Raw genomic sequence first — 13,765 nt, 5'->3', positions numbered from 1 at the left:
GGTGGGGGTGGCCTCCCAGGGTTCCTGAGGCTGCCTGTGGTCAGCCCTCGCTCGCTCCTCCCTGGGCCTGAGTCCTGGACCGAGTGTGTGTCCTGCCCTCAGGGACACGCACGGAGGTGAGCGGTCTGTGGTCTACCTGGGCAAAAGTGGTGATGGGGGAGGCCTGCTCAGCCGTGGGGTGCAGTGTGGGGAGCCTGCCTGCAGCTTTCTCTCCAGCTCAGGCCTGGGATGTCTTGCCACCCTCCCTTCGGGTGGGGACTGCAAACCAGGCCAAGGAGGGTGGCGCTGGGTGGTGTGGGGACTCGTAGGGAAGCGCGTGCTCACTTCAGGGCCAGATCTGGGGACCCCCTGCAGAAGGGGTAGTCAACAACAGCCCCTTCTAGAACACGCTGTTCAGAACTTCTAGAACCCAGGCCGCGCCCAGCCTGGCCACCGCCTCAGCTGGTGTCGCTCTTCTGCCTTTTGAAAGCCTTCCTGAAGGGCAGCCCTGGAGCCTTCGTTGTACCAGGTCAGTCCGACCTCGAGCCCCGGGTGCTGGCAACCTACCAACAGCCCAGCTGACTCTGTTCCTAACCCAGGTCCCCAGGGGCCGTGTCCACGGCCTGCCCACGACCTCCGGGGGCAAGCGCTTCCAGCTCTGGGCGCTGGGACTCTTCTGCACCGAGCGCCACCTGGCCCAGCGCCTTAAGCACGACAGCTTCTACCCGTTTACCCAGCAGCAGCCCAATGGTGCGCGCGGACCGTGAAGTAGAACAGGCGGGGGCGCGGACCCCTGCCTGGACAGTCCTGCTTGGGCGGGGGCGGGGGGGCGGGGGGGCGGGGGCGGGCCCCGGGATCTGATTGGAGCGGGGGCGGGGCCTGCAGGGCCCAGACCAGCTCACGCGCCGCCGCCGTGCCGCCCGCCCGCAGTCTTCGTGCTGGAGTACTACCTGGACACGCTGTGGAAGGGCGCTCTGCTCTTCGTCGCCTGCCTCGTCCTCGTCAGCTTCGGCCTCGTGAGCCAGGTGTGAGCTCCGCGCACCCCTCCCCCGCCGGCCTCCCGGCCCTGGACCCCCTCCGGACCCCCCCACGCCCTTTGGTGACTGAGGCCCCCGCGGCTCCCGCAGGTGCTGAAGCAGGAGACGTGGGGCTTCCCCGCGTGCGGCGTGGTCGTTGGCCTGTGGCTCCTGATCTCGTCCCTGCCGCGGCGCCGCCTGGTGCTGAACCACACGCGCGGCACGTACCACTTCTCCATCCAGGGCCGCACCGTGTGCCAGGGGCCCATGCACCTGGTCTACGTGCGCCTGGCGCTCAGCTCCGACGGTGAAGCGGGCGCGGCCGCGGGCGGGGGCGGGTGTGCAAGGAAGCAGCTTGGGGACGGGGCGCGTGGGGGGGCTAGCCGACCTTCTGCCCTGCGCCCCCAGCCCCTCTGCGCTCGCTCCCCATAGCCCCCGCGGGCCCCGGAGCCCCTGGCTGAGCTGCTCGCCCCTCTCCAGCCTACGGAAGGTGCTTCTTTCAGTTGGTTCTGTGCGGCCACCAGCTCGAGCCGCTGGTGCTGGTGCAGCTGTCAGAGCGTTACCAGGTGGGTCGGCTCCAGCCCGCCCTGGGGCCCCAGACACACTCCACTCCCCTGCTCCGCGCTGCAGGAGGCCTGCCACTGCTTAGGGGCCTAGGATGGGGCCGTTTCTCAGGCGGAGCCCGAACACCCCGCTGTGGGCGCCTCAGCGAGGGCAGCTGGTGGAGGGGGCACCCGAGCTGACTGGTCTCCTCCTGACCGCCACCTGTTCCCACAGCAGATGGAATACCTGGGCCGTCACATTGCCCGGAAGCTCAACATTAACTACTTTGACTGCTTGGCCACTTCGTACCGGCACGTGGTCCGCCACTGGCCGCTGGGGGCCACGTTCAGCCCCGGCATCCTGCAGCGCAAGCCGGGCACCTATAAGAGACGGAGCTTTCAGTCCTACCTGGACGTGTGACGCCACAGGCAACCCCGAGACCACACTCTCCCTTCCCGGCCAGTCTCTCCCCTTCACCCCACCGCTAGTCTCCTCCTCAGTAAAGCCATCTCTTGCTTCCAGACAAGTGTTTCCTCCGTGGGGGGTGTAGGGTGGGGGACACCCGCTCCAGGGTCTCCCCTGGTGCACACCTCTCAGGACCTCAGGGAGCTTGCCAGGGAGCAAATCTTGGAGTTGGGTTGGAAGACTGGGGGTGGGGGTGGAAGCAGGGTGAGTCCGGGCTGGTAGCCCCTCCAGGCATCTGGACTCCTCAGGGGCAGGACAGGCTGCCTGTCGCACGGTCAGCAGCCCTTCCCTGTCCTTCTGGCCTTGGAAGTGTGGACCAATGAGCCGCATCTAGCAGTCAGAATTGGGTCAGTCTGAGTCACTTCCTAGTCCAGTCAGCAGTGGGATGGGGCACAGCCACAGGACCAGCCTTGTGCCTGGGGGTACGTCTTAGACTAGACCGTCCCCGGAGTCGCTGCTGCAGAGCCCTAGGCCAGGGTTCAAGGCCTGCTGGAACTCCAGCCCCATGTTGCCTTGTCCAGTGGGCATTCCCACCACCTGGGAGCCGCTACTGGAGCAGAGGGCAGTGGGCCACTGGGGACTCAGGAGGAGGGGCAACTGGCACTGTCCACGTAGCTATCCTGGCCAACATCTTTCCTCAGGGCCATGCTGGTGACCCAGGTCATTGGGCTTTGTGTCCATGATGTCCCTGGGACCAGAACCAGCTGCATAATTGGCAGAGCCCCAAGTAAAATGAGAACACAGAGCCTCTTGATAAAAAGTTATTAAGTGTCCAGAAGGGGGTGCCTGTGTGGCTCAGTGGGTTTGGCTCCCCTTGTGATCCTGGGACTGGGACTGAGCCAAGCATCAGCCTCCCTGCTCAGCGGGGAGCCTGCTCCCCCCCCAGCCCCCCTGCCCCTGCCCCTCACCCTGGTCCTGCACTCACACATGTGCTCGCTCGCTCACTCTTGCATGCACTCTGTCTCTTACATAAATAAATAAATAAAATCTGTTTTAAAAACAAGAATTTCCAGAAGGAGACGCTAAAGCATTAAGCACAGTGTGGGGCGTCCCTGGGCTCAGTCGGTAGAGCCTGTGACTCTTGATCTCGGGATTGTGAGTTCAAGCCCCACACTGGGGGTAGAGTTTACTTAATAAACAAAGAACAAAACCCAGTATGGTCTCTTCTGAGCTTGGGGTCCCATGTGACTGCCCAGGTCACGTGCTAGGAATCTGGTCCTGCCTGGAACCAGGGCTCAGAATCCCTCTCTGGTCAACTGCTTCTCCCAAGGCTGGCCAAAGCTGGTGGGCGCACGCACATCTTTTCTGTCTTGGGCAGGGTCTGGGAGCCACTGGAATTGCTTTAGCCAGTCCCATGGAGCAATTACTATTCACGGCCCAAGTGCAGGGTCTTCTCGCCAGTCAGAAGATACGGCCCAAAGCGCGCCTGGGTGGCCCAATTGGTTGGGTGTCTCTGGCTCAGGTCATGATCCTGGGGTCCTGAGCTCAAGCCCCACATTGGGCTCCCAGGTCAGTATGGAGCCTTCCCCTCTTCCCTCGTTCGTGCGCTCTATCTCTCTCTCAAATAAATAAAATCTTAAAAAAAAAAAAAAAAGGCAGGGCCAAGTTATTCCCAGACTGAGAGTGCCCTGCTTTTACCAGGGGACAGGCTGGAGAGGGGGAAGAGCCCGGCAGCCATGGGCTTGGGACAGGTTGAGGGACAATGTCATGGGGGAAGTTGAGGAGGGGAGATGCAGGCCGTGGGGCTAGGCTAGCTGGGGGAGTGGCTTTTGGCTAAGCTAGACCCGGGTGCTGTCTGCTTTGAATGGGTTAGGAAGGTGTGCCTTTTCCCCAGGCTCCGGGCCGCTCAGATGGGTCCGTGCTTCAGTGGGGGACACTGAAGAGCTAACAATACTGCCCAAGTGGTCGGGGAGGGAGGATGGTGTCCCCCGAGCTAGGGGGACCAGGGAAGACCTTTCCAAGGATCCAGCATTTGAGCTGATAAGGAGCTAGGGGTCGTGGGGAGCTCTGGGGAAGAGCGTCTGGGCATGGGGACGGCAATGTAAAGGGTGTGATGCAGGAATGAATTTCTTGGCTGGGCAGAAGAGGAGAGGATTGGGAACAATTTGTGACTGCAAGCAGGATCTCTTTACCCATCCTCCACTTGTTCCTTAAAAAGAATCCCTCCCCCCCACGTTTAACTAGGCATATGGTCCCACAGAAGAAAGACTGCATTGCCTGCATTACAGACAGATATGTGTGGTCTTGAGACTAATTCCTGGCCAGCGTGATATAAGAATCAGTACGTAAAATTTCCAAACATGTCCTTAAAGGGAGGGGTTTGCCGATCTTTGCCAGTTCCTTTTTTTCCCCTATGGCCTAGAATGCGCCCACAATGACTGGAGCGCAAGCAGCCATCTTGGGCCGTGAGGTAGAACGCAGGGGTCCAGGACAGCAGCAAGACTGAGTGGAGGAGCTTGAAGACTGCAGCCCCCTGCCGACTCCAGACAGCTCATGCTCATCTCTTTGCAAAAGAGAAAAACTTCTATGGTGCAAGGTATTGTTATTTGGGGTTTTCTAACACTTGTAGCCAAGCCCCTGATTCGAAAGAAAAAAAAAAAAAAAGATTATTAGCTTCAGGAGGTGGTGGGGTGGGAAGCTTCAAGGAAGAAAAAAGGCAAGGTGTGGAACCGTCTTCCTGGAGAAGGGAAGATGAACTGGGTAAAAAAAAAAGTGTTTTAAGATTTTCTGGTTGTGGGGCGCCTGGGTGGCTCAGTGGGTTAAGCCTCTGCCCTCTGCTCAGGTCATGATCTTAGGGTCCTGGGATCGAGTCCCACATTGGGCTCTCCGCTCAGCAGAGAGCCTGCTTCTCCCTCCCTCTCTGCCTGCCTCTCTGCCTACTTGTGATCTCTCTCTCTCTCTGTTAAATACATAAATAAAATCTTTAAAAAAATAAAATCTTAAAAAAAAGATTTTCTGGTTGTGTGCAGAGCCTATTTTTAGATGTGTGTTGTAAATTTAAAAAATTTTTTAAAGAATTTTTATTTATTTAACAGAGAGAGAGAGAGCATGCACAAGCAGAGGGAGGGTCAGAGGGAGAGGGAGAAGCAGGCTCCCCACTGAGCAGGGAGCCCAACTCAGGGCTCAGTCCTAGGACTCAGGGATCATGACCTGAGCCGAAGGCAGACATTTCACCAACTGAGTCCCCCAGAGGCCCTGTGTTCATAAATTTAAAGAATGAGTGAGTGTGTTTTTATGTTTTTCTCTAGCAATGTTTTGCTGCTTGGATGTAGGTATGGAGTAGGGAGGTGGTTTGGTCTAACAAGGGTTGGGAATTAATAAGGACAATATAGTATGAGTGTGGAGTTTGGGGAAATGATTACAGTTTTGGACTATGGGACTTGAGCGGGGAGGACAGAGTGTGGAAACAGGAGTTGAGGACAAAGAGCAAAAAGCTTCATTCTCTGGTGGTACATCAGCAGCCCCCCGAAATGTGAGGCTCACGGCAGCAGACGCTCACGGTTTCGTGCGCAGGCTGGGCTCAGCGGGGCCATCCCCGGTCACACCTGAAGCTGGTGTTGCTCGTGTGGCCGCATCAGCTGGAGGCTCGGCCTGGGCCCTGATGTCCAAGCAGGTCCCCATCTTCCAGGGCCTCTTTTCAAGTGGTGTCTCGTCTTTCAGGAGACTGTTTTGCTACTGGTTTCCAAGAAAACTGCCCCAGTGGGCTCCAATCCCATAAGCCTCTGCGTGCATCATCCGTGCTCATGCCCCATGGCCAAGCAAGTCACACGTCCAAGCCCAGAGTCAGTGTGGAAAGGGTCTAGCAAGGACACGAGAACCAGGAGTTTTATAGGGTCATGAATGTGGGAAGTCCACCACAGTCCATCCCCGGGCCTCTCCCAGGACTGCCAGTATCTCCTCACAGTCCCCGGCTCAGACCTCAGGTCCAGGGTCTTATATCTAAGTTAGGTCCAGGTACAAACGATGTTGCTCGGGTAGCCGTCCTTGGACGTAGACAGCTGTGTGGGTCCTCAGTGCAGAGACCCATGAGCTAAAGAAAAAAAAAAGTTCTCTTTGTCTACACACACAATGTACATTAATGAGACAGGGACACAATGTCTTCCATCAACACTTCTATTAAAATGGGGGAAGCCTTGAGCGTGGGCTGGATTTGGTGACTTGCATCCAAAGACTAGAGTATGGGAAAGGAAAAATAGTAACTTTACAGTAGAAAACCCTGGCAGACACCACCGCAAGCAAGTGTCAAGATCAACATCACCGGTTCGAAGTCCTGTGGACAGTCTGTCCGTCCGCTGTGGTGAACTGAGATCGCATCATGGGGCGCCCGGGTGGTTCACAAGTTGAGTGTCTGACTAAAGCTCAGGTCATGATCTCCAGGTCCTGGGATCGAGTCCCACAACAGGGCTCCCTGCTCCTTGGGGAGTCTGCTTCTCCCTCTCCCTCTGCCTCTCCCCCTACTTGTGCTCGCTCTCTCAAAGGAATAAATAAAATCTCAAAAAAAAAAAAAAAAAAGGCCACATCACTTCTGAGGTCTCCTCCCCAAACCCAAAACTCCAGGCTAATCACAAAAGACTATCAGACAAATCCCAGCTGAAGGGCATTCCACAAAAGTGACCAGGACTCCTCAAAACTGTCAAGGTCATGAGGAAGAAGGAAAGACAGAAATTGCAGAAATTGTCAGACCACAGGAAGTAAGGAGACTAAATGCACTGTTGTCCCTTGAACTGGTTCCTGAAACAAAGAAAATGTCGGTTAAAAAAAAGTGACTCTGGATGAAGCCTGGAGTGGAGCTAGGTGTGACACAGGAGCCGGCTTCCTGGCTGTGCTGGACGTACCCTAGAGACCTACATGCTGCCCTTGGGGGGAGGTGAGGGAAGACTGACAGGAAGACTTTGCGTTACAGCTGCAACTCTTCTGCTAATCTTAATTCACTCTAAACTCAAACGTTTATTTGAAAAAAGGGATGGGGCTGCCTGGGTGGCTCGGTCAGTTAAGTGTCTGCCTCTGGCTCAGATCATGATCTCGGGGTCCTGGGATCGAGCCCCACGTCAGGCTGACTTTGACCCAGGGGTCAGCCTCCCTGCCCAGCAGGGGAGTCCGCTCGTCCCTCTGCCTCTGATCCCCATTTGTGCGTGTTCTCTCTTTCTAGTGCTCTCTCGCTCTCAAATACATAAATAAAATCTCTAAAACAATAAAAAAATAAAAATTTAAAAAAGGACGGGTTGGAAAGTGTGTAGCATTCACGGTCAGTGGAAACTCGGAAACGAAGTGGGTGTGCAGCTGCTAGTCAGCCTGCTGTCCTGCGGGGATGCTTCCCGGATGAGGGCCCATTGGTGCCGCCTGTGCTAGTCCTCCAGGGGTGGCTCTCGGAGGCTCTGGACTCTGCTCTCTAGGTTCTTGGCTCTGTCCAGGGTCATCCTTCCTTGGGAAAGGCCCCACGTTCTTGACCAGAATGCTTTCTGCCGACAGAACTTTTGAAGCCTACAGGTGCTTTTTCATCTTGAACAATCTCTGTCTCTTGTAATCCAAGATAGTAGGGTTCCTTTGAAAACCATGGGGGCCCCTAGGGAGCGCAGATGTTTAAACGTCTGCCTTTAGCTCAGATCATGACCTCGGGGTCCGGATGGAACCCCCGTCAGGCTCCCTGCTTTCGGGGAGTCTGCTGCTCCCTCTCCCTCTGCCTCTCTCCCTGCTTGCGCTCTCTCTAATGAGTAAATGAGATCTTAAAAAAAAAACTCTGTAGTTTTAGGGTGGGGGGAATGGGATAACTGGGCGATGGACATTAGCGGTACTGGGTGTTGTGTAAGATGAATCAGTCACTCAGCTCTACCTCCAGGACTAATAATGCACTGTATGTTAATTAACTGAATTTATTTTTTTAAACAAATTTTTTTTTAAAGATTTTGTTTATTTGTCAAACAGAGAGAGAGAGAGACAGAGACAGAGAGAGCACAGCAGAGGGAGAAGCAGGCTTCCCGCTGAGCTAGGAGCCCCATGTGGGACTCGATCCCAGAACCCCAGGATCATAACATGAGCCAAAGACAGACGTTTAACTGACTGAGCCACCCAGGTGTCCCTAACTAATTGAATTTAAATTTTAAAAAACTATGTAGGTTTTCGGGGCGCCTGGGTGGCTCAGTGGGTTGAGCCGCTGCCTTCGGCTCAGGTCATGATCTCAGGGTCCAGGGATCGGGTCCCGCATCGGGCTCTCTGCTCAGCAGGGAGCCTGCTTCCTCCTCTCTCTCTGCCTGCCTCTCTGCCTGCTTGTGATCTCTCTCTGTGTCAGATAAATAAATAAAATCTTTAAAAAAAAAAAAACTATGTAGGTTTTCTATGTATCAAATTATAACCCAGTACACTGAACAAGATTTACACCAAGAGATCTCTTCCAGGCGGACCTCATTCTACTTGCAAGACAGAATGCTGTTGACCTCGTCCTTCAGATTCCTAGAAGCCCTGGATGAGAGGATCTATAAGACGCTGCTTTACAGGGGCGCCTGGGGGGCTCAGTCAGTTCAGTGTCTGCCTTCGGCTCAGGTCATGACCCCAGGGTCCTGGGATCGAGCCCCTCAGTGGGCTCCCTGCTCAGGGGTAATCTGCTTCTCCCTCTGTCCCTCCCCCTGCTTGTGCTCTCTCTCTCTCAAATAAATAAGATCTTTGGGGGGGAAAAGTTACTGCTTTACATCTCTTAGGAGTCTGAATGAGAAGTCTTATGGCACCACTTTTTTTTGGCCCCACTTTTTAAAAAATATTTATTTATTTATTTATTTTTGAGAAGAGGGGAGAGGGAGGGAGCAGAGGGAGAGTGACAGGCAGACTGCCCACTGAGCGCGGAGCCCAAGGCAGGGCTCGACCTCATGTCCAGAGACCATGACTGGAGCCGAAATGAAGAGTTGCACGTCCCACCAGCTGAGTCACCCAGGTGCCCTCTTACGGCCCCACTTTCGACTTAACCTTCACACTGAGAACACATTTCACGGTGGTGCCTGGACTTGATCTTTGCTCAGGGCCTGTTTCTTTCTGTTTTTAATTTTTTTAAAGTTATTTTTATTAACATATAATGTATTATTTGCCCCAGGGGTGCAGGTCTGTGAATCGTCAGGTTTACACACCTCACAGCTCTCACCCTAGCACATGCCCTCCCCGATGCCCACCGCCCAGCCCCCCATCCCTCCCCCGCACCCCTCAGAAACCCTCAGTTCGTTTCGCAAGATTAAGAGTCTCTTACGGTGTGTCTCGCTCCCAATCCCATCTTGTTTCATTTTTTCCTCCTTCCCTGCCCCCCATGACCCCCCTCCCTGCCTCTCAACTTCCTCATCTCAGGGAGACCATATGATCATTGTCTTTCTCTGATTGACCCTGATACTGTGCTGAGCGAAATAAGTCATTTTCTTACACTGAGTAGCTTTTGCAAGGTGGGGAGACTGGGAGTGAAAAAATGTTTTAGTTTCAGCCCAGCAATCCTAGATGGGAAACGTCTTCCCTAAATTCTTCTCGAAAACGAAACTCGTCTCTCTTCAGCTTGTGATGTCATTCGTTGCGGAAAGCAGCGGACCTTGCTCGCCTCCTAGGGCTGCCGGTGGGTTAGGGCCGCAGCAGTTCACTTTCTCGCCGCCCTGGGGACTGCAAGTCTGAAATCAAGGTGTCGGGACGGTCCACTCCCTCTGGAGTCTCTGAGGGAGTCTGCTCCGGACCCCCACCCCAGCTGCTGTGGGTGCGGCGGTCTCTCGCGCCCCTCGGCTGGCCTGCCTCGTCTACCCTGGGTCTCCGTGTCTTCCCGGGACGCTCTTGCGTCTTGTGCGCTTCTTCTCCTTGCAGAAGCACCCACTGAACGGGCGCCACTCCAGCAACGGCCTCCTCTTACCTAAGTACCTCGGCTGTGACCTTATTCCCAAACAGCATCACATTCTGAAACACTGGGGGTTAGGACTCTGATAGACTTTTTTGCAGGTGACACAATTCAACACGTGACAGGCGCTTCCACCACTTTGCTGGAAGTCTCCTTGCCCAGAACCCAGTTCACTGTTTTCTTACCTTCCAGGTGACAGCAGGCAACCACCTGCTGACCTTTCTGCAAACACGGGTCCCCTTTCTCCAGCCTCTGCCAACAATGTCCTCCATGTCTGCTGGTCACCTGGTCCCGAAGCCAATGCCGCCTGTTTTTGGTGTTTGGTGCAGAAAAACACCCTCTTGGGCGAGGGCGGCTACACTTGTCCATTTGCTGCCAGAAGCCAGCACACCCCTCGCTCCCATCATCACAGACCTCCTCCTGGTGGTCACAGACCTCGCTCCTCTTCTGGCCTCTTGGTCCTGGACACAAGGAGCCAGAGCGTCCTGGGAGCAGCCGTGGCCGTCAGCGCAGCGGGACCATCCCTGGCAGAAGCCGTCATCCTCTGGGACGGACCCCAGACCTACAGGGATGGAGAGCCCAGACCCTCAGGGGCTCACTGTGGGGTGATGGGGAGCCATGCTTATTCTCACCCCCTTGGTTTCTGGACGCATGTGGTCCACCTGCAGGGACAGGTGTGTCACGGCTTAGTCGTACACCCCTCCTGGACACTGATTTTGAAGAGCACTGTAACCCACTACAGATCCTTGGGGATTCAGCACGTGCCCCTCTCTCTGTGCCCACAGCATGTGCAGGGATAGGTTAGGCTATGACTTCCCTTCGAGGCCCTCGTGGTGGGAAGTGGAGACAGACCCTAAGGGTGTACACAAGGTCAGGAAAGGGAATGGTCCCTGTGTCTCCCCAGGGAGAGCAAGTTCCTACCGGAAGGCAACACTTCTGCTGGTCCAGATTAGGGGGTCTGGAAATTAGAGACCTTCGGGGACACCCACCCAGCTGTCCTCAGCCCACGTGTCAGGGTCTCATTCATTCTCAACCAGGACCGTAGCAGTTACCATGGGTCTCCCCTGCTTTGAAATGGCTCTCCCGATCTGTGGCAACGTGCTTTACTGAGAAATCTGCTTTGTCTAATGGGAACGCAGCCTCCCCAGCCTTTAGTGTTTTTGTGGAATATCTTCTCCCATCCTCTTCCTTTAACCTATTTTTATATGTAAGATGGGCTTGTTGTAGACAGTATTTGACTGGGTCCTGCTTTTTGTGCCCGACGGCCTCCACCTTGTAGCTGGGATGCTCAGATCGGTCACATCTAACGTGATCAGGGACATGCTGGCCGTGGGTCTACCATCTTGCTCTGTGCTTTCTGTGGGTCTCAACTGTTTCTGTTTTCCTCTTCCTCTTTTTCTGCCTTCTTTTGGATTTGTTGAGAATTTTGTATGACTTATTTTCTTTGTTGGCTTATTAGCTATAATTTGTGCTATTTTAATTTCTTTACTCTTTACAGAGACATCTTTGACGTATCACAGCCCACATTCCGGTGACAGCACCCCTTACCTTCGCAGCGAGTACTTCCTTCCATCTCCCACCTGGACGCTGCTCGCCAGTTCTGCATTTGTTTTTGTCTTTTATAAATCTCACATACATTGTTAATTCTATTTAATCAGCAGATTATCTTCTAAATAACAGGAAACAAACTTTTCACGTTTACCTCTCAGTTACAATTTCCACATATTCCATTTCTTTGTGGAGATCTAGATTTTCACCTGGCGTCATTTTCTTCTGCCTGGAGGACTTTCTTTAGGATTCTTATACTGTGGCTCAGCTGGTGATGAACCCTTACAGCTTCTGTATGTCTGAAAAGTCTACCTAACCTGTGTGTTTGAAAGGTGTTCTCCCCGGGCATCCCAGTCTGGTTGGCAGTGTTTTCCTCCCAGCAGTTAGAGGCGTTGCTCTGGTCTCTCCTAGCTCGCTGTGTTTCCCCGAGAGATCGGTGTCGGCCACATCTTTGCTCCTTGTACACGCGTCTGTTGACTCCTCAACCCTGCTGGCTGCTTCTACTGTTTCCCGTGATCATTTGGCTATGGCGGGCCTGGGTGTGGTTTCCTTCCCGTAGCTTGTGCTTGAGGCTTCCTGACCTTTTTGGATTGGTAAGTTTATAATCTTCATCAAATCTGGAAGATTCTAGGCCATCATTTCTACATTGTTCTCCCCAATCTGTCCTCCCTCTCAGGGCCCCTACTACATCTTGGGCCATGTGAAGCCATGCCGCAGCTCACTTCATGCCCAGGTCTTTCTCTGATTAGTCTCCTCTTCTGCGTGTTCTAGAGCAAATGTTGAGAGTGTGCAATCGCAGGGGAAGGCCAGGGAGGCGAGGGTGGAAAGGTTTACACTGCATTAGGAATTACAAAGTTGGGTGCCTGGGGGGCTCAGTGGGTTAAGTGCCTGCCTTTGGCTCAGGTCATGATCCCAGAGTCCAGGGATCGAGTCCCACATTCGGCTCCTTGCTCAGTGGGGAGCCTGCTTCTCCCTCTGCCTGCTTGTGCTCTCTCTCTCCCTCTCTGGCAAATGAATAAAAAAAATCTTACCAAAAAAAAGGACATTACAAAGTTGCTAGACCGCCCCACACCAAATTTCCAGGGAATTCAGGCAGGATGACAGCTCACTGCCCACTGCCCCAGCCTCCCCCGTGGTGTCCCTGACTTCCTCTGGTCACCTTCTCTTTCCCCCCACTTCCTCCCCTCCCCCAGGGCCCACACTCCTGCGCCCCCTCCCCCTTGTGTTTCCTTTAAAATTTCCCCCAAAGAACTGTCCTGGAGGGGAATGGAAGTGTTCTGTGTCCTTCTTTCTTTTCTTTAAAGATTTTATTTGTCGAGAGAGAGAGCGCGTGAGAGAGAGCACCAGCAGAAGAGCGGCAGGCAGAGGGAGAAGCGGGCTCCCACTGAGCAGGGAGCCTGAGGAAGGACTCAGTTCCTGGATTCTGGGAGCATGACCCGAGCTGCAGGCAGGCGCCTAACCGACTGAGCCACCCAGGCGTCCATCCTGTGTCTTAATACAGGAGCAACTGAGTTTGTTAAAACTGAATGGAACACACATTTTGCTGTATGGAAATCCTATCTCAGGCTTGAAATGAGGCTGGAGGGTCTGAACAGGGTCAGGCGGGTGAATCCTTTGGAACGAAGTAGGACCTGGGTCACTCAGGGCTGCTAGCCTCTCCAGTGGCCGTAAGACTCAGGAGGCTGAGGGGACATCTTTCCTGAACCAAGAAGGGGACAGTGCCTAATCACACGTCCTGGTGCCCCCAGCTCCAGCTGGGTGAGCTCAGGGCAGGAGGCAGGGCTGCCTCATACAACGCCCAGGACCCTGTGCGCTCTCCTGTCTTTCTTTGCTTACTTACAAAAGTGGCATTTTGTGATACAACATCTGGGATTTGGGGGAGAGATGGGAACGGAAAGGAAACCAGATTGCCTGTGAGCCGGTCTCAGGTGATGGTGCTGATGGGCACACATGGGCCCATCTTATCCGACTTTCTGCACTTCTGCACACATCTGATATTTTCTTTTTTAAAAGATTTTATTTATTTATTTGACAGACAGAGATCACAAGTAGGCAGAGAGGCAGGCAGGGAGGCGGGGGAAGCAGGCTCCCCGCCGAGCAGAGAGCCCGATGCGGGACTCGATCCCAGGACCCTGAGACCATGACCTGAGCCGAAGGCAGAGGCTTAACCCACTGAGCCACCCAGGGGTCCCACATCTGATATTTTCTATGATAAAAATATCATAGAAAAACAAAACAAAACAAAAACAAAAACCCACCCTGAAATTTGCATCTTGTTTAATTTGCATGTCTTTCCCAGTAAGGTCTCTTGTTTATTGTGTGGTAAATTGCCTGTGTGTGGGGGGGGTCTCAGCATTTTCATTCT

The 13,765-nt window shown here is 54.2% G+C and overlaps 1 protein-coding gene across 1 annotated transcript; it reads left to right on the top strand.

Moving 5' to 3' along the window:
* The first annotated feature begins 152 nt into the window (after positions 1–152).
* TMEM249 (transmembrane protein 249) lies at positions 153–2,889 on the top strand. Its single transcript, XM_032848338.1, has 7 exons — positions 153–183; positions 374–501; positions 579–729; positions 910–1,004; positions 1,107–1,302; positions 1,476–1,561; positions 1,773–2,889. The coding sequence occupies exons 1-7, from the start codon at positions 153–155 to the stop codon at positions 1,956–1,958; spliced, it is 873 nt and encodes a 290-aa protein (XP_032704229.1). The 3' UTR covers positions 1,959–2,889.
* The last annotated feature ends 10,876 nt before the right edge of the window (positions 2,890–13,765 follow it).

The sequence above is a fragment of the Lontra canadensis genome, unplaced genomic scaffold, assembly GCF_010015895.1.
Source record: "Lontra canadensis isolate GAN:19392208 unplaced genomic scaffold, GSC_riverotter_1.0 scaffold201, whole genome shotgun sequence".
Taxonomy (NCBI): domain Eukaryota; kingdom Metazoa; phylum Chordata; class Mammalia; order Carnivora; family Mustelidae; genus Lontra; species Lontra canadensis.
The sequence above is the reverse complement of the archived record's forward strand: the minus strand, read 5'-3'. Positions and strand labels throughout refer to the sequence as shown.